The following is a 21,004-nucleotide window of genomic DNA, read 5'->3' on the forward strand; positions in this document are numbered from 1 at the left end:
AAACGGACAAAAATGTGACATTTCGAAATCTGCCATGAAATACTCTACTACTATTACAGCTTCCGGTAGACTTTTGCGATCTCATTTTGTAGTTTCTTTGATTACATGATGTTAAACAAAAAGATCTAAATAATGTTCATAGTTTTTTGTTTTTATTATGTCTCAATCCTATCATTCTAGGTGATGCTTTGCATCATGCTCTATTTCAAACTGGAAAAAGGCAGAGATATTTCATGTTGCTGAATTCCACAGTCATGGAACCCTTTTCCATGCATGAGACAACTGTTTAAGGCAAGAAAAGATCTGGAGAATGTTTGTGAATCAAGCGACGTGATTGGCAGAGAGGGATGTAATGTGTGGACTTTATAGACCAAACACAGAACAATGCAGCACCCAAACTACACAGCAGCATCTTAAAATGCAAGAGACTGAAGACTGGGTTCCCCTGTCACAGTGCTGGGGAAAGTACTGTGCACTGATAATCCGCCCAGATAATCTCTATAATCCAGGGATGAACGAAATACATATATATACACTACCGGTCAAAAGTTTTAGAACACCCCCATTTTTCCAGTTTTTATTGAAATTTAAGCAGTTCAAGTCCAGTGAATAACCTGAAATGGTACAAAGGTAAGTGGTAAACTGCCAGAGGTTAAAAAAAAAGTTTAGGTTACCAAAAACTGAAAAAGTACATTTCAGAGTTATACAAAAAGGCCTTTTTCAGGGAACAAGTAATGGGTTAACAACTTACAGCTGTTCTGCAGCAATGGAAGTAAATTAAGCCTTGAAAGTTGATGCTAACAATTCCTACAGGTGTCCCAACTTTTGTTGATTACTTACAAACCCTCTGTCTGTATAAAAGCAGTGTTGGAACAGACTGTGTTACTACACCCTCTTAAGCATTATTTGGACAGTATTGTACTGCAGGAAGTAGTATATTGCTCTCATAATGGTGAGAAAAAGGCAATTAACAAAGGAAGAGAGACAGACCATTATAACCCTTAAAAATGTAGGTCTTTCCTTTAGAGAAATTGCAAAGAAAGCCAAGGTGTCAGTGAGTACAGTTTCCTACACCATCAAAAGACACTTGGAAACTGGAGGAAACTCTGACAGGAAGAGGTCTGGCAGACCCAAAGCCACAACAGAATCAGAAGACAAGTTTCTGAGAGTCAACAACTTGCGTGATAGGCGGCTCACAGGACAACAGCTTCAAGCACAGCTTAACACTGGTCGAAGTAAGCAAGTCTCAGTTTCAAATGTGAAGAGAAGACTTCGAGCTGCAGGTTTGACAGGTCGAGTGGCAGTAAGAAAGCCATTGCTAAGATGGCAAAATAAGAAAAAGAGGCTTGCCTGGGCCATGTAGCACCGCCAGTGGACTACTGAAGACTGGAAGAAGGTCTTATGGACCGATGAATCAAAATTTGAAATCTTCGGTTCATCACGCAGGGTTTTTGTACGCCGTCGAGTAGGCGTACAAAAACTGTCAAACATGGAGGAGGAAGCGTGATGGTCTGGGGCTCTTTTGCTGGATCCAGAGTCGGCGACTTGCACAGAGTGAGTGGCACCCTGAACCAAAACTGCTACCACAGCATTTTGCAGCACCATACAATACCCTCTGGTATACGCCTAGTTGGTCAGGGGTTCATCCTACAGCAAGATAATGACCCAAAACATACCTCCAGGCTATGTCAGAACTACCTTAGAAGAAAAGAACAAGACGGTAGGCTTCAAATCATGGAATGGCCAGCACAGTCTCCAGACTTAAACCCCATCGAGCTGGTTTGGGATGAACTGGACAGAAAGGTGAAAGCAAAGCAACCTACAAGTGCAACACATTTGTGGGAACTTCTGCAACAGTGCTGGGAAGAACTTTTCGAACAATATTTGATTTCCATTGTAGAAAGAATGCCACGAGTGTGTTCGGCTGTTATATCTGCAAAAGGTGGCTACTTTGATGAGTCAAAAATTTAGATTAAATTTTGTTAAACAAAACGATTCCATGATTTCTCCAATTGTTTATTTGTTCTATGCTTTAATTTCAGAGTACATTGAGACATTAAACTGCATAAATTTCAATAAAAACTGGAAAAATGGAGGTGTTCTAAAACTTTTGACCGGTAGTGTATATAGGGAAAAAAACATGGGATTTGTGAAAACAGTACATCAGATGGTAATCATGACACATTAAGGTATTGTGAATAAGGTGAACCACATACAGCCTAAATTAAGAGTTATCCCTTTTAAACCTGGATACCTCTGCAGTTCCAGCCTTTTGTTCGTTATATCGAGGGGTTTGTTATCAATCAAAATGAACGACACACTGTTGGAGTAAGTTAATGAGATGAGATTGTGAATACAAGTAGAATTGCATGTACCTGTTCATCTCATGTATGCAGTATTCTGCCTTTGCTTTATCCTATTGGTTAAAGAATTAAAACGCAGTACAGAAAGGAAGAATCCCGAATTGAAGCTGAACTTTTATTCAAAATCAATCTGACGTGAATCGTTTCAAAGCGCACCAAATCTTAATCCAGCATGCAAGAATCCCAAACCGAGCTTTCATTCCAAATCAACCCGCCATGAACATGTTGACATGAAAAGTTCATCAGATCCTCAAGTTTTGTTGTAGTTGTTGTCTTTTCTTTAATCAATTTTGCTTTGCCGCATGGTTGCTGAACAAACCAAAAAACGGAGTGCTTTTTGACAACCTCCTGTTTTCAAACGATCAATATAGTTTCCAGCTTTGATGCAACATAAAATGACTTTCGTTTTGGAGGCATAGTTACACAGCGTTCGCTTTTTATTAAGACAAAAGATTTGACTTCACTGCAGAGGTGGCGTCCCGTGCATACAGACCGGGATGTTGACAGTGTGTGTTATCTTATTTAATTTTTTTATTTGGGGTCCAGGGGCCAGGTTCGTTATAATGAAGGGCGTTATAGCGAGGGTGTAGCCTACTGTATTTATCAGGCACAGGGGTTGTATTGTAATTGTTCCCTGGGTAGTAATGTCATCTTAACAACTTTTAAAGTAATAATTGAATTTCTGGTATGGCACAAATACAAATTAGGAACACCCTGTGGTCCCATTAATTTCGAAAGAGGTTTCACTATATGAGCCTAACATTGTAATGGCAGCAACATCAGTGTTTTCAGAGTGCACCAAAGAGTAAGTAGCAGGGTTCCGAAAAATACAGTGTTACACGTCCCCACGTGCTGCTACAACTGTTTAAATAATGTACCTGTCATTTATCTTTTCATTCTTAACATCCTGACAACTTTTTACACTTTGAACTGTTACAAAGCTCTTTTTGAAATGTCTGCTCTAGTGCACTCATAGTGTCAGGATTATTGCCCACATTGTCAAACAGGTAACACAGCAATAACGATCCAGTGATTTAGAGGACATTTTGAAAATGTTAAAGTTATAAGTGTAAAAAGTGGTCAGGTCAGTTAACAATGAAAAGAGAAATTACATGTACATTATTTAAACAGTTGTAGCAACACATGAGCACGTGTAACGCTATATTTTTAAACAGTTATTAAAAACAATTAGTGTCCAAAACAGTCATATGTAAAACACCAGCAGGCATATCATTTCCGCAAAGCGTTTTCTCTGCAGAGACTCGCAGATTGGGCAATTCTCTTATAATTCATTGTAATTGATGTCCATGTCGCTAATGAGCTGAAGACAGAATAGACAGAAGAAACACGCTACTGCCCTTATCATCCCCCACAGGGATACAGCAGGCACTGGGACGAAGACACAGAAAAAGTCTTATTGGTTTTCTTTAACGTGATTTTAAAGACTACATAATTCTTCATTGTTTTTCATTTTCTTAAATGAATAATAACTTGAAGCAGTGTTCTCTGGAGTATCTGCTGCAGTTACTGCCTGGAGGGAGATTGAACTGTCTTCCGCTTGCATTAAACTCTTCAATTCTAAAACTATAATGATTGCAGAAAACTATTTGAACATGATCTCCTTAAAGCAGCAGTGTCCCTCACTGCTTTTTCAGATATAATTCCTTGGTGTCTGAATTAGTATGTGAGTATCATTCTGTGCACTGTACTTTCATCAAAGCAGCAGACCTTGTTGATCAGCTAGTTGGTTTACATTCCCCAGAGACAGTTTCAGCAGTATGGACACAAGTCCCCATAAAACCTGCCTGACCCAGCGCTCTGTTATGCAAACAGGAACGCATAACAGTCGCTACTTGCAGCAGTAGAAGTTTATAAATCACATCAAGCACTATATAGCCTTTTTTCCCCTAACAGTGCTTTTTATACTGATAACATTTTACAAGAATGATCTATGGAGGTTATATTTCAACTTGGACTTAGAAGGCAGCTGTCTTTTTAAACATGTCAAATAAATTGATTTTTGAATATCCAGTCGCAGCACGAGCAGAAGGGTTTATTTTGAAGGCTAGGGGGTGGATTGCTGAGATATGAAATACAAATAGAACATAGCATCATGGTTGCCTTGGCAACGTCCTTGGAGTGCACCCTACTGCTCTATCAGAAGAAGTAAAAAAAAAGGCCACTCCAAAAAAACAAAATGAAATGGTGTCCTACATACTTATTTAATAGAATCATACACATCTCCCACCAAGGAAAAGATTAAAAACGTTTCAATATCATGAGGTCACCATGCGCTTGCAGCATGTGGAATAGCATCTCATAAATCAACACTCCTAAGCTATCGCCTTCAGTAGGCCTCAGCCCTGCAGGTAGCTATTATCTACCTCTACAGCATAAGGAATTGGTGTACCAAGTGTCCAGCAAAACATCAGCACATCTGGGTTACAGACTGGATTGTAGACTGCAGGGGAAACCAGTGGTAGGCAGCCCTTGTTTGCTATTTGAATGAGACGAGATTGAGTTGTGGTGCAGGTGGCATTATTCAGTGTTGGCACTGAGGATGCCCAAGCTCCAGTTAGTGTGGCACCCTTCTCCAGCACCACACTGTATTATAGCAATCCTCTTTACAGGACACCTCTGGTTGGCGCAGTCTCAAAGTTACAGATAACTTTTGGCGGCTCAAGTAGGTCACTCCTCTGAACAGATGCCTTGTCACATCAGTGCAATTCATCACTCTTCTGACACCACGCTGCCGGCATATTGGGTTGCAGCTCACTTATTCGTTACCTCCATCTCTCTCTTTCTCCATCTCTCTCTTTCTCCATCTCTCTCTCTCCATCTCTCTCTCCATCTCTCTCTTTCTCCATCTCTCTCTTCTCTCTGTCTCTCTTGGCCACTCTTTCTCTCCTCCACATTTATATATCTGGAATATTTATTTAAGAAAGTAATTCACTTTTATGAATGGCTTCAGGGCATAAAATGATAAAAGCACAGGAAAAAAGTCTAGCAAATTACAATGAAGGCTTGGCAAAGAGTGGGGAAGTAGAATACATAACATCAGCACTGAAAATAAACTGCATGACATGTATCACCCTGAACATGAATGCAGTATGGCTATCTGTACACCATATAGGAACGCTTTCATATTAATATTATATTAATTATAGCCATCAGTGTACTGTAAACAATAATGTGGATGATTGTGATGGGTTTCTGTGATTATAACAGGAGTTTTTTGATTTGACTAGGTACCAAGTACTGCTGCTCAGAGGGGTCACAAACTTTGATAAATGCTAGACTTTGATAACTCTAAGATCTGATAGTAATTGCACCAACCTCTTGTGCAGCCTCGATTACAAGACCGAGAACCTTTATTCTGGGCTGAGTTTCCAGCACTGACTTTGTGTTCAGTTTTAAATCTCATTTTAATAAGTCATTTGTTTAGCAAATGGAATTGTTGGCTTTCATGGCCTGAAGATGGATTCAGCATTATTCACAGTGCTGGAAGCGGCTAGATTTTTGTTAGATCTTTTCCCCTGAATTTTGCAAACGATCATGCCATTCCTGTGTGCATTTACCATGCTTTACCTTACTTCTCAGAGCCTCACCAGCTTGAGAGATTTACATTTTCCTTTACTTCTATATCATTTAGGATTGAGTGTTATAGATGGTTTCTTTAAAAAAAAAAAAAGCTGTGCCTTAATCTCAAGGAAAAGACTGTGAAACAGGCAGGAGCAATGGCCATACAGTCTATGAAGACAATGTAATTCATTCAAATAAAAATGCAAATGTAAAAAAAAGAAGTGTGGTCTCAGGGGGCCCAAGATGATAAAAATAGCTTCTCCTCTGAATAGTAATTAAGGCTCTCCTGTGACAGCTAATTACAAATTAGCTGCGCCTGCTGGAATGACGCTGCTGTGGGGTCGAGGGTCATGAACATTAAGGAGATGCAAGGCTTTCTCCACCTGGGTCCCTGAGTAGCTCAATAGCTGCTGCAGCCACGCAGTTCCTCATTGATAATGCTGCACCTGGTGCTCCTACCTGAGGTTTGCTGCTTAAGGATTCCGATGGACCACCACCAGTTACTTAAACGTTTTTATTTCCTCTCTCAAAGTTTATGCAGATATTGCCACAGGGAGATTAAATATACTCTTTAAATGTCAGGTCCCAGGATGCTTTCCATTATTTCTATGCTGCTCGAGATGCAGGGAGGCAGATAAAGCAAGCCCCATTACTGTGACTGTGGTTTAGGCTGTGCGGAGGGTAAGTGAGGATAGCTCATTGAGAAGCTGGTTTGGCTGAGGGAAAGCTGGCAGGCTAAGTGGATGATTGTAAGTGACCGGGAATCTCCAGATAAGATTGAGGGTTTCCAGTGAGGATGCATCTCTCTAGACGAGGGAGAATTTGAAATGCACAGCATCTTACTTACAGAATGAGTGATACTGACCAGCACTATAGTATAGCTGGGCCATTGCAGAGCATTATTGAAGCCATCACTGCTAGACAGTATTCACATAGTGCAAACCTGTTAGGTCCTATTACAATCACAGCAAGGAATGATGGGCTAAACATGAATAAAAACAGTTATAGTCATAAAGTTATTAACGGGTGGTAAGCATGTGTGTGTGTGGGTTATATGGACATCATATTGTGTGCACAGTTCACTTATACTTCTGCTATGTGGTGTTATTGCTGGAACGACTCCAGTCTCCAAAGTTACTGTTTCACTGTGTGTAACATGGGGAGTGCTGTATTAGATTAATAGAGAGGGCAAATATCATAACTCAAGAGCAGCCACACAGCGTGATTCAGCCTTGAAGTTTTTATATTAGAGATCTATAAGGGTGATGAGGACAGTGTGGTCTCCACGGCCAGCACTTCATCTTTCAGACCGACACTTTCATTTAGGAAAACCAGGGTGTGTGTTACTTTGCATTGGAATCTCATTAAGTCACTTCCTTTAAAATCCTGGCAAGTTGGATGACTGACAAAATTTCAGTTCAAACCGCTTTGTATTCACTCTGCTGCAAATGAAAATGAATGGGACTTGAAATGAAGGAAAGAATGCAGTATTTAATACTAAAACTGTGTGTGTCCCAGTGTAGTGACTCACACGCACACACACACGCGCTCTCAGGCAGTGCTTTATTGAGAGGATCTGTCAAACTGCACCATCCCTGCAGTTCAGTGCTACTGTCACCTTACAAAACTGTCCGACCACAAGAGATAATGCCAATAGCATGCTTTTAAAACAATACTGTGAAAGCAATGTTAACTACTCCTGTTGGATTCATGTGAAGTAACCCTTATCAATGCATTCTGAAAAGTTATTATTTGCTGTATTGAAGAGTGTTATAGTTTAACGTTGTCGACGCTACTGTGTGTAGAACCCCTTTTATAAAACTGCTGGTCTCAAGGAAGCTATCTGGTGATATCTGACGGATGATTTGGCTGCCATGAGTGTCCACATGTCAAATCACCTGTACAGTAACTGAAGACCACCGAGAGCCAGTCCTTTGAGTGGTCATTGCACGTGTGCCTGACAAAATGAAAAAAAAAAACTGGCAGTATTTTTGAAGGTCAGTCGTGCCATGTCAGGTGACTTGAATATGGGTAACGCTGCCCCCAGGGGGTTAGATGATAAGAGATAGAAGTGCCAGCCTGCCAGGGTTACTCCTAAGCTAAACGGCACCACCAAGCCACCCCCAAGCTGGTATCTGCAGCATGTTCTCCCTTATCAGCAGCGTGTCTTCACTGAGCTGTAAATCCTGGTTCTGAATCCAGGAGTGCTGACGTTGTTACTATTTATAACACTGTCTTTCTCCAGAGTTGTTCTGCTGTGCGACACAGGAGTCATGAAATGCTGGAGTTAGTCATTGCTGGCATTTAAAGGAGACCTGAAATATTTATACAAAGCCTTTCAGAACGTCGTTTTTTTTATATTTAATGTGTCCATTGAGGCAAACAGTTTAAAAAAGCAACTGTTCTACTGTAATCTATGTCATGGAAACTTACCTCCCATTTCTTGATTTTTTGAGGTGTGTAGGGGCTAGAGCAGGGGTTCTCAAACCCGGTCCTGGGGACTCCCTGTGTCTGCTGGGTTTCATTCCAACTGAGCTCTCAATCACTTAACTAAACCCTTAATTGAACCAATAATTTCCTTAATTAGACCTTAGTAGTTGTTTTCAGCTCTTAAACAGTTGAAGAGTTCAAGTTACTTATAAAATGTTACAGCTAACTTGAAACCTGCAACTGTTTAGAACTGAAAATAAGCAGAAAGGTCTAATTGAGCTAATTATCACTTCACAGCAGATTTGTGAAGCCCTGGGCTAGACTATATGAACTGATCTGGCATGGTTGCAATTTTACATTTAAGACCATCGCATCTCTGAAGTAATCTGGTCTGTCGCTGTACAGAGAAGTTCAGAGAGGATGGGGTTTCTGTCCACAAGATCAATCACATGCAGTTGAGATGAAAATATATTTATAATAAACAAGGCAAAGTTCTAAAAAGAAAAAAATGGCAGCCAGAGTTTTAAAAAGCTATGTTAAGCAGTGATGGATATGTCATGCCTACGAGAAAAGTTTAATAAACTTGGTACCAATATAAGAACTATTTCACAGTGACCACTGGCTCACGTAGTTCAGTGGTATTGCAGCATAGTATAGCACTCATTTCGTAGCACCAGATAGTTATTTTTTTATATCCAGGTCTGCTATGTCTAGGAAATGGCAGACATACTCAGAAGTGATGGGGGAAGGTGACGGCTGCAGAGGAAGGCATTGATCAGTATACACAATATAAAACAACCACTGAATGCAGGGTGGGGGCAAACAGTTTCAAAGTGAACAATGAGGTGGCTTTTTTTTTTGCGTTTGTCGAAACAGTGGAATGTGTGACTGCACCAAATGAGCAAGAAACCACTGCAGGAGGGGGTGCATTGTATTAAATTAAAAAAAAAACCTCAGGCTATTTCAATTCAAAGCGGATCTAAGGGAAGATGATAATGACAGAGAGATAAACTGAATTGAGTGTTGTTTGACACACATGGTATTGATAAGGTAAGCTAGCACAGCCGTGCAGTTTGATGAAAAGGGGGAGAGGGGGGATCTTGTTGCTCGCTGTCAGGAAAGCTATGCAAGTCTTGAGCTGTGAAATTGTTTCTGGCACATAACAACTGACTCATAGGGAGCCGATAACAGCCTCACAAATCCCCAGCTGACATCGAAATGGCTGATGCAGTCTGGAGACTACCTACGCGTTTCCATTCATAGAATCTCTCTCTCTCTCTCTCTCTCTCTCTCTCTCTCTCTCTCTCTCTCTTTCTCTCTCTCTCTCTCTCTCTCTCTCTCACTCATATACTCACAAGAGCCTCATAGGCTGGAGCACAACAGAACCCTAGCTCAGCCAATGAGAAGCCTCCCTCATGATGAGTGAAAGAGACCGAGTCTGAGGGAGATGAATGCATATTGATTAAAACAGAAGCCTGTACTAGGTTCTTATTTTGGGGTGGGGTGGAAGGTAGATTTAACTGTTTAAATAGCTCACAACCTTCGTGGGGGTCCGGGCGTGGGTGAGGCCCTTCCTGGAGTTTAAAATGGATTCTACAGGCACAGATAATGCCAGGATCATTTTGATCAATTAAATAAAATAATTCAAATTCAGTATTGGAGCCACAGTCTTTCAGTTTGTATTGGAAATATCCCTTATGCAAGTTTACCATAGCATAGTAAAGTGCAATAAGCATTGGAAGTCCAGTAAGGTATATTAAAAACATGACAAACCATGATCCTTTATTAAATGGCATTGTATTAATACCAGTAAGATATACATATTATAAAACATTTACTAATCAAAATGCACATAAATATGTTTATACAGGTAGTTTCAGGTACACTACACTTTTGATAAATCTTTTTACTGACATTACAAAACAATCCATTGAAGTGATGTACAGGACGCACTGAAAGAACATGCCTCTCCTAATTAAACCACGGTGTGTTTACATACCAGCAAAGTGGTATTTATGTATTTGTTTATTTAATGCTATTTACATAAATATAGATAATTGATAAAATACATAAACAAGCATTAATTGGGCATTCCAAATTTGGGAGAAAACACAAATCACATTATATTGTACATTGTAAGTTTGTTGTTACTGAAGAAAATGATACATATATGCCTAACCACGCGACAGGTTTTTCAATTTACTGGAACACGAGATGATTACGCTGGACAACAGCATGCATGCGACATTGTGTCCATGGTAACGACTGCTGTGCAAATTTACCATGAATGATTAAATATCCCCAAAATCAAATTGGAAGTTTTAAACGGAAAAAGAAAGTTCCAAAATGATTGAATTGTAGTCGATAGGCTCTTGTAATGCTTTGTGGATATTTTAACAAAAGTTTCAACAAGAAGTAGTTTTTCAGAGTTTTCATCGGATGAGTCTATTAGTAAATCGAGCAATGAAAATATAAAGTCTCTATCGATGTAATTAAACTGTAGAATCAAATAGAAAAATGAAATGTTTCCCTCGTCTGCCCGTCTGCAGTCTACTTCATTAGTTTGAAAACCCATATATCGAACGATCCTCTACTGAACGGAAACGTTTCTTAGTTATTTTTAGCCTTCAGTTAATTGAGTGTTTAAAATGATTAACGACTGAAAAAATGCAGCATGTTCTAATGACTAGGGAGTGATCCATTTTGGGCTGGTTAATTTGAATGTTGCACTAGTTTACCAGCTCTCTTCGAGTATTGTGAATAGCTGGCTGCCTTGTCACAAACACCCACTCCAAACGACACTTCTAAGGAGGAATTGTTTCTCGGGATTACATGATCCATGATTCATCTCAGCTCCAAAAGCAGCAGCTACTGAATTAGAATCAGCTCTGTCTAGAACAGGAAGTGCAGTCAGAGTGAGCTGGTGCAACTGCATGTCACAAGAAGAGAATCAGATATTGCCTTTACCCCAAGGAGCTATTCAATATATTGAATGCAAATATGCACAGGTATTTCTGATATTCTGCATGTGCTGGACTTGCCTAATGGCACCTACATTAATTTTGTGATTCTGATATACTTTTTAGGGGACATGTATGTTCCTCACATAGGTCAATATTTTGCCTGATGCCTTCATCAGCACATTGTCTACTGTAGTTGAAGTTTATGGCAACGTCATGGCTACTTAATTCATACTTAATCCAAGCCTTAGTTTAAGATTTATAATTGTAACCTTGTGTTTCTAAAATACCTGGTTAATACATGGAAAGGGTTAAGTCAGGTACTGTATACGGAATGTGTATGAGGCTTTCTGTACCTTCATTGACCATGTCTGTCTGCCTGCCGGTCTGTCTGTCTGCCTGCCTGCCTGTCTGTCTGTCTGTCTGTCTGTCTGTCTGTCTGTCTGTCTGACTGTCTGTCTGACTGTCTGTCTGTCTGTCTGACTGTCTGCCTGCCTGTTTGCCGGTCTGTCTGTCTGTCTGTCTGCCTGCCTGTCTGTCTGTCTGTCTATCTGCTGTATAGACCCCCTTCCTGTTTCTACAGCACTGCTTATCCCAGGGTGGACCCGGCTGGCATTTGTAATGTTGTTCTTGCAGGATCCCAGCTGGCAGTGCGCTGCGCGGTGCATTTAGATCATGCTGTCATTGTGCTGTCCTTGCACTAGGCTGCTCTACTTCTCCAGCGCATGTACCTGAGCTGTGCTCCACAAAACCAGCAAGCGCAGAGAGGCTTGGTGCGCCTTCCAGGCGCTGCTCCACTTTCTCTGTGTCTGAGGGGCATTGCTGTGGATACAGTACCTGCGCGACTAGCTAGACAGAGACCCACACTAACCCTATGTGCCAGAACAATCTATAAACAAGCATTCTTAAAAAATATATGTCAGCCGATGAATGCATCTCTTAAACAGTCAATTACTGCAAAGTTTTTCAACTTGACCTATAGTTTACTAAACTTGTACCTAAAATTGAGTGACACAATAAATTCAAACATCACTGCCTTCACAGTACATAGCAAAATCAAACATTAATAACGGGATTTAAAATTCCATTATTATTCAGTGCAGACAAGAAGACTGAATCATTCAGAATGCTAGAGGCTAACGTTTTGAACACACACAGATATAGACATTTTGCTCCATTATCATTCTGAAATAGTGATTGTACTGTATTTAGAATAATACAGAAGTGTGTGTATGTGAAGCACAGGGCTGTGTAATAAATCTCTCTCTCTCTCTCTTTCTGTGTCCGCAGTAACTGCCCGTTCTCCCTGGCGGCGGGCCTGGCGCGAGCGACTGCGGACGAGATCCTGCAGAGTGACCTGGCCGCGCAGCACACCAGCAAGCACGCAGACGGCAGCGAGGCTATTGAACGTAAGGTTGCACGTAGGTCATCTGAAATGGGGATCGACTGAAAATAAGCTTGTGGGTTATAAAAACACATATGATAGCCTGTCAATAGCCGATACATAATTAGCTTGAGCAACAAGAGCTGCCTAGCAAAGTCAAATCAAACTAGTAATACATTTGTTCAGAGAGTGGGGCGACACAAACCTGCAAGTGTCAAGCTCATCCTTAATGACTTCACTTGTACGCATGGATTCAAGTGCTGGGGTGACTCATCAAAGGCTGTACTCCTCATTTCCTAACACCAGCAGAGTTTCTCTTTTCTGCTTGTGAGGCAGTGCTGCCTGGAAGGTATGCAATGCCTGGAAGCCCATTTCTGCCTTCGGTGCACAGGGAGGGAGGTGGTGGTGCTGGGTGTGAGATTCAGCACCATGGACAGCGACACCCAAGCAGCCCTGCCTGCCAATGCTGCTCATTGTGGCACGTCTCTTTGTGCTTCTGGAAGGTGCCGGCTTGGTAACAATGGAGAAACCACACAGTAAACAGTGTAAACTATTTATCCACTGAGCAGGGATAGCACATGCAGTGACACTTCCCCAACATTGCCACCAACATGATCTTTCTCATGCTTACCAAAGTAGAATTCACTGAAAAAAAAACAAAAAAACAAGAAGGGTTATTTCCATGATTTCTTTGGACTGGAGATCAGGCTTTAGTGTATAGTGTTAAGGCGTTGGAATAATTGTATTGCCAGATGATATTAAGTTATTACATTGTTTCTGTTGATTGGGTTCATTGTGTTGTGTGTTGTGAGTTCAGGGTCTCACTCTTATATGTTGAGGGTCTCACTGTGTTGAGGGTCTCTCTGTGTTGTGTTGAGGGTCTCACTGCATGGAGGGTCTCTCTGTGTTGTGTGTTGAGGGTCTCTGTGTTCTGTGTTGAGGGTCTCTCTGTGTTGTGTGTTGAAGGTCTCTCTGTGTTCTGTGTTGAGGGTCTCTCTGTGTTGTTTGTTGAGGGTCTCTGTGTTGTGTGTTGAGGGTCTCACTGTGTTCTGTGTTGAGGGTCTCGCTGTGTTCTGTGTTGAGGGTCTCACTGTGTTGAGGGTCTCTCTGTGTTGTGTTGAGGGTCTCACTGTGTGGAGGGTCTCTCTGTGTTGTGTGTTGAGGGTCTCTCTGTGTTGTTTGTTGAGGGTCTCTCTGTGTTCTGTGTTGAGGGTCTCACTGTGTTGTGTGTTGCCCCCTGCACAGAGCTGGAGTCAGTGAAGCTTGCCCGGCTGGTGTTTAACAAGCTGTACGAGACGTGCTGCATGTGGCTGAAGGATTTCCCCCGGCGCAGGAGGCCCCTCCCCTACTACGAGACCTCCATCCATGCCATCAAGAACATGCGCAGGAAGATGGAGGACAAGCATATCGTCATCCCCGACTTCAACACGCTCTTCAACCTCCAGGTACGAGCTGGGACTGAGCAAGCAGCTCTCCCACTGCCACTCACTGTGGAAATGACAGCAAGGTTGTGGTATAGGCGGGACCCAGAGGACAGCGTTCTAGCTGCTAGGCTTTAAAAATAACATTTTTAATGTATTGCTCAGTAATCTTAGGGACAGTGACACTGGCTACAGTCAGGCATAACGAGAGCGTCCCCTCAGGGCTCTGATCCTGACCTGAACACCCCTGTCTGCCAGCTATGCTGAATTGGTTTAGTAATTTGCAGTTGATAATTAATAGAAATAATGCATTGCCAAAACACAGCATTCTGCCTTGGTCACGCCTCCAGCAATGCTGTCCGGTGTCCCTGCTCTGTGCGTTTCAGCCATGTCAATGCAGACTGTGTTGTCTCCCCCTGCTGACAGGACCAGGAGGAGCAGGCGTACTTCGCAGTGTTTGATGGCCACGGAGGGGTGGACGCCGCGATCTACGCCTCCAACCACCTCCACGTCAACCTGGTGCGGCAGGAGATGTTCCACCAGGACCCCGCCGAGGCCCTGTGCTGCGCCTTCAAGCTCACCGACGAGAAGTTCGTCCAGAAAGCTGCCCGCGAGGTGAGACGACACTCCCCCTACACACGCGCTCTCTTGTATGTCAGACTTTTCATTGATCTCTTTCCTAAAGGTGCAGGGCCTCAGATGGTGCATTTTAATGACTAATTATTCCCATAGTTTAGCCTTCTGAGCTTTACTTTATCACTTTGACGGTTCCACTGTTTTGGAGAGTTTTTTGACTCTGTATGAATTGATTGAATGGGTATAGACTGGCAATGGGCTGTGTATTGACTCTGTATGTATAGACTGGCAATGGGCTGTGTATTGACTCTGTATGTATTGATTGACTGTGTATTGACTCTCTGTATGTATTGACTGGCTGTGTGTTGACTGTTCAGAACCTGCGCTGTGGCACGACAGGGGTGGTGACGTTCCTGCGGGGGAACATGCTGCACGTGGCCTGGCTTGGGGACTCCCAGGTCATGCTGGTGAAACGTGGACAGGTTGTGGAGCTGATGAAGCCACACAAACCAGACAGAGAGGTGAGCCCGGACCAGCCCCCCCCCCCAACCCCCCCCCCCCCACACAGATACACAAAGTACTATACACATAGATAAACACTACTGCACAATACACCTCGCAATAAAATGAGACAGTTGTACAAAAAGAAGGCTAAGCTTGTTTTACCTACACTGTAAACATTAGAAACATCTACACTGACGAAGGCAGTGCCAGTGTCTGCTTGGCTTGTTAATTTATAGGACTACTCTAAGTATATCTTACAACAATAAAGATGGATAACAATGACCAAGTTCAACAAGACACAACATTTTAATATGTGATCAAAAAGACGGCCAAGCTCTCTCAGAAGACAAGAGTTAAGATGGATCTCAAGGGCTACCCCACTCTGTGTAAGATGTTAAGATAGATCTCAAGGGCTACCACACTCTATACCCCTCCTCTAGGATGAGAAGAAGCGGATCGAGGCTCTGGGAGGGTGTGTGATCTGGTTCGGTGCCTGGAGGGTTAATGGAAGCCTGTCTGTATCCAGAGCGATTGGTAAGAGGATGGAGGGGGTGCTTCAGAGGATATGGCCACATGTGAGGCTTGACATTTGAAATAACATTTTAACTGATGATTTACCTTTTCTCAAATATCAAATTTCTTTAAAAAGAAGTTCTGAAGTCTGTGTTAAGTTACTTTGAAAGAAGTGGTTTTCTTACCACGTTTTGATTAACATCAAACATATAACAGATGTCGTTTTCATTAAACACGTGAACACTTGACTTTAAAGTTAGATATTGATGAAGGCATTTATGTTTGACTAACTGTAGTTTTAAGATCAAGTTTTATGATGATTATGTTATATAGAAACGCCACGGCCTATAGTACAGCAGTGGAGTTGAAATGCCAGCCTCTCTCTGCTCGGTGTGACAGTGTCTCTCCGTGTCTCTCTCTGTGCTCCAGGCGACCCGGTGCACAAGCCCTACATCTCTGGAGACGCTGACTGCACGTCTCTACAGCTGGACGGCACTGAGGACTACCTACTCCTGGCGTGCGATGGCTTCTTCGACACAGTGAGCCCCGAGGAGGCGGTGCACATCGTCTCCGACCACCTGCTGGAGAACAGCGGTGACAGCAGTATGGTGGCTCACAAGCTGGTGGCCTCAGCGCGCGACGCAGGCTCCAGCGACAACATCAGCGTTATCGTGGTGTTCCTGCGAGACCCAGACGCGCCCCCACCCGAGGAGGAAGAGGAGGAGCCAGTGCAGGGGACGGACTCCTTCGAGGGAGGGGGGGAGCAGGACAGTCAGAACCAAGGGGCAGAAAGTGGGGGCAAAGCCTGGCCTCTGCACCAGTGCTCTGCCCCAGCCGACCTGGGTTATGAGGACCGAATGGACTCCTTAACTGACAGAACTAGCCTCAGCCTGGGCCCCGAGCTGGCCCTGCTCCAGGACAAGGGCCGGCTGCAGCTCCCAGCCTCCGGAGCTGGGGACCCCTCGAGATCCGCCCTCTCTGCCCCAGCCCTGCTGCCAGCCTCAGGACCCGGCGCGGCCAGGCGCCCCCCGAGAGAAGAGGGTCTCTCAGCCTACGGACTCCGTGATTCCCTGTGGGCCCCCAAACCCCGCCTGCCCTCCTCCTCCTCCTATCAGCGCCCCACCCCTGCTGGACACTGGTTCGAAACTGCCGCCCTTCTTTCCCAGGAAAGGAGATCTCTGACTCAGCCACCCTTTTCCTTCCAGAGGCGTCTACGTCGCTGCTGTCGCAGAGGGAAGGAGGTGCCCCCCTCCCTGCCCTGGCGCAGAGCACCCCGGCACAGCCCCAAACCCTGGAGCTGTCCGGAGCGCCCTAGTATAGCCATCCTCGACCCGCACAAGTGCTGTAATATATAGAGGAGAGCGAGAGAGCTCTGTGTCCTGTAGTGTTTCACTTAGCTAGCATAACGATGCATTACACCCTCAGCGGGACCCTCTCGGGACACTGTGGCCAATTCCGACACCTCCGAAAATAAACCACTGTGCTGCTGCTGCCAGACATACCCCCTACCACCCCGCTGGCCACACCCACCATCACGAGATAGAGCCAGGAAGGAAGGAAGGGGGGGGGGGAACCCTGGAAAAACAATTCCTTGTTTCTCTCCTTCAAAAATCATACAGTGAAACCTTTATTTATTTTGATGTTTTTCTTCTTTGAAAAAAAGCCATGCAGTAGACTCGGGTTAACTGAAAACTTGATTTGAAGTTTTCATCCTTTTGATCCTCAAATGTAACCCCCTCTGTAGGATATCACTGGCACTGAATATCTGAGTTCAAAAAAGAAGGTGGGTTTGGTGGCAGCAATGGAATCAGGGACCACAGATCCAGCTCCCCTACTCCCACCCCCAGCCCCCATGAACTAAACTCTTCTGAACTCACTGCAGTCACGTGACTTTCATCTGCCTCCATGGAGAAGAAGTTACGGACCAAAATCATTCTGATCCTCTCCTGAAGTGAGCAGTGACCCACACCGCCTCATTACAAAAGGACACATATTATATAACCGGTATATAAATCTATATTTCTATGTGTGTGTGTGCGCGTGGGTGTGTGTGTGTGTATATGTATATTTGTCTAATATTCAAACCGATACTGTAAATCGCAAGGAAACGGCACATTGATCTCACGAAACATTCTTGAATAGGCTTCACGCATGTAGATCTCTAGCAGCTGTAGCATTAGGTTCCCCATGTGGGCGTACGAGGGATCTGCCTCCTGAAATGGGGCTGTATTTACAAGGCAGGAGTCCTGAACTGGGAGATTTTCAGCTTCAAAAAGTAAAAATGTAAATCCTCTACTACAGTGATAAGTAAAAGCAAAGTTAATAAAGACTTATAACTAAGCTAAGTTTGAACGATAGCTGGTGCAACCGAGCCCCGAGGCATAAGGGGCCAGTGTCAGTACTAAGTGCTTGTTATACCCTGCAGGGAAAGTTTAAAGAAAGGTTCATAGAAACCTTCATCTCTATGTATTTATGTAGCGTAAGTGTTTTGCAGGCTTGCTGTTGAAATGATACCGATAAAAACCTGTGCTTATGAACCGTGGCCGTTATAAAAGCGAAGTGTAGTAAAAACATTGTAAGGTAGCAGGTATGTGTGGTAAAACATGACACAAAGATGTATGGTATACACGTACCCAGGGTACATATTATAAGGTTCTCAGATAAGAGGAGCACGATTGCTGAATATTCTCACCCCTCCTCTTGAGATTGTTTAGCCAATCAGAGCTTATCTCTCCCCCACACGTGCTACAACTCACTGAACAAATCTAAACTACCTCCAAGTAGCTGATGTTGTCAGGCACCCGAGAGTGGTGGGGTCTATTGAGTCACGTTAACACCACCCACCACCGTTTGGATCAGTAAAAGATCTCTCTGTGTTAAAGTCATGAAACACATAAAAGTGCACAGAAGTGTATTTCCATCAATAAAAATGTTTAAAATCCCAAGAAAGGTCCGAACAACAACAGTGATATTTAGATCTGCCACTGTTTAGATAGACCCTACCCAATGCTGGAGAAGCCTGCATCAGTAGACCCCGCCTCCTCCCTCGTAATTCTACAATGAGCTCCAATGGGAGCTTGTTGAAGTGTGGACTACCTCTGGTGCTCCTCCCCCTTCTTCTCCTGCTGGCAGATCTAGCCCTGTCCCCGAGTTCCATAGCCTCTAGTACATATTATCCACTTGACACAGCCCCTGGTTCCATGCACTAGAAGATAACAGTGCTTTGTCAAGCACACTGTTTCATCTTTAATGCTGTTGGTGATAGAAAATAGTTCCTTCACTTCTCCTTTTTCATTTTCAAGTCTATGTGCCCATGTATACGGCTGCTTGCTCCTGTAAGCAATAAATAACCTTTGAGCCGCGTGCCGGGAGGGCTTACTCAGTGGGTTTTTTTTTTCTTTTTAAGGTAAGAAAATTAATAGGAATGCTCTCTTTGGAGCTGAAAAACATGTTATTATTATTAGTTTCTTAGCAGACGCCCTTATCCAGGGAGACTTACAATTGTTACAAGTTATCACATTATTTTTACATACAATCACCAGTTTATACAGTTGGGTTTTTACTGGAGCAATCTAGGTAAAGTACCTTGCTCAAGGGTACAGCAGCAGTGTCCTCCACCTGGGATTGAACCCACAACCCTCCGGTCAAGAGTCCAGAGCCCTAACCACTACTCCACACTGCTGTTAAGTATGCAAAAACATGTTCTCAACTTATCATTATTATTATTTATTTATTAACAGACGCCCTTATCCAGGGTGACTTACAATTGTTACAAGATATCACATTATTTTTTACATACAATTACCCATTTATACAGTTGGGTTTTTACTGGAGCAATCTAGGTAAAGTACCTTGTTCAAGGATACAGCAGCAGTGTCCCCTACCAGGGATTGAACCCACGACCCTCCGGTCAAGAGTCCAGAGCCCTAACCACTACTCCACATCCTGTTCAAGGTTCCCTGATATCACAAGTTTCTTGTCCTGAAATCTCATCACCTTGCGTGTGCATAGTCAGAATGTCATAAGGCAAAGTGACATGATTTTTTATTTTTTTTGCACTGAGGGTCAAAATGAAGTTTTCCTTACGTGGCGTATTTAACAGCAATGAGAGCGAGTGCAATCCAGAGCTTTTTCCTCATCTCTGTCGTGGTTTCCAATCACCACGGCATTCTTGGATGGATCAGGTTTTACTTGTTTGAATATTCACGAGATATCCACGATAGCTTTGTCCCTACAGCTCAGTAATCAGGCAAGGCAGCATTTGCATGTTGTCTGGGCAGCACTGTGATTGCTCAAGCCTGCTCGTCCTTGAATTACTGTTCTCAATTCTGGTGATCCTGCCTACAGTATGTAGAGCTCCTATCAAGGCTGTGTTATCTGGAGGAGCTTTAGCATTAATCAATACAAAATAAATCACAACAATAACCCTTTTAGGTTCCAGTCCTAGAAAAAGCTGCCTCAATGATAAACAATCCCCAAGCTGTCTCCAAGGGGGGGAATTCAACAAGAGAGAACTAATGGTGCTCTAGGAGCTACCATAACTGCATTATAGCTTAAACAGAGACTATGTAACTGAACTGGGATTTCAGACAAGATCGCACCTCTCTGTCGCCCGGTTCTAACCGCTAGACCACGATGTTTCTTCCCATTCTCCTCATCCTAACCACTGGGCTACTCTACCCCCCAGTCTCTCTGCTGAAACCACTAGGTCACAGCTACCTTCCCTGTCTCTGCTCAAACCACTTGGCCATCTAGTTCCTCAGCTCTAACTACAAGACCTACACTGCCCCCTAGTCCATCCTGTTTCTCTGCTGTTCTCAAATCAAACCCACTGAGTGAATTCTCTTTTGCCTGCAGGTTAGATTACAAGTAAACGTAGTGTATCTTCTGTGTTCTGATGGTATTTATCTGGTGACTATTAACATGTATAAAAACATGGATTAAAAATCTCTGATGTTATTTATTCATTGTTACTGTCTGGGTTTGATCTTCTGTTCTCTTGAGTCTCTCTTTCGGGCAGGGTGCTTTCAATGTATTTGTTGTTTCTTCTCAGTGTCTGGGCGATCAAAGCCTATCAGCTGGTGGTTTAAACTTCAGTAGACTAACAACTAAACAGCACTGCTGTCATCTTAGTCCTACATTGCCAAAGAAACGTTCTAGTAAGGTGCAGTTGTGAAGTACAAAGGAACCATTGCTTGGCATATAACACAATATTAGGATTTGAAAGAATTTTATTAAACATTTTCCGGGTCACTTGGGATGACTGGTCAA

At 43.2% G+C, this 21,004-nt stretch overlaps 1 protein-coding gene across 1 annotated transcript in view; it reads left to right on the forward strand.

Annotated features, from left to right (window-relative positions):
• LOC117430279 (protein phosphatase 1E-like) overlaps window positions 1-20,703 on the forward strand; it is a 37,686-nt gene extending 16,983 nt beyond the window's left edge. The window contains exons 2-7 of the mRNA XM_059001386.1: window positions 12,626-12,744; window positions 13,965-14,164; window positions 14,567-14,755; window positions 15,094-15,237; window positions 15,661-15,754; window positions 16,163-20,703. Coding sequence (XP_058857369.1) covers window positions 12,626-12,744; window positions 13,965-14,164; window positions 14,567-14,755; window positions 15,094-15,237; window positions 15,661-15,754; window positions 16,163-17,088 — 1,672 coding nt within the window. The 3' untranslated portion in view covers window positions 17,089-20,703. The remainder of the gene's footprint in view (window positions 1-12,625; window positions 12,745-13,964; window positions 14,165-14,566; window positions 14,756-15,093; window positions 15,238-15,660; window positions 15,755-16,162) is intronic.
• The last annotated feature ends 301 nt before the right edge of the window (window positions 20,704-21,004 follow it).

The sequence above is a fragment of the Acipenser ruthenus genome, chromosome 26 (assembly GCF_902713425.1).
Source record: "Acipenser ruthenus chromosome 26, fAciRut3.2 maternal haplotype, whole genome shotgun sequence".
NCBI lineage: Eukaryota > Metazoa > Chordata > Actinopteri > Acipenseriformes > Acipenseridae > Acipenser > Acipenser ruthenus.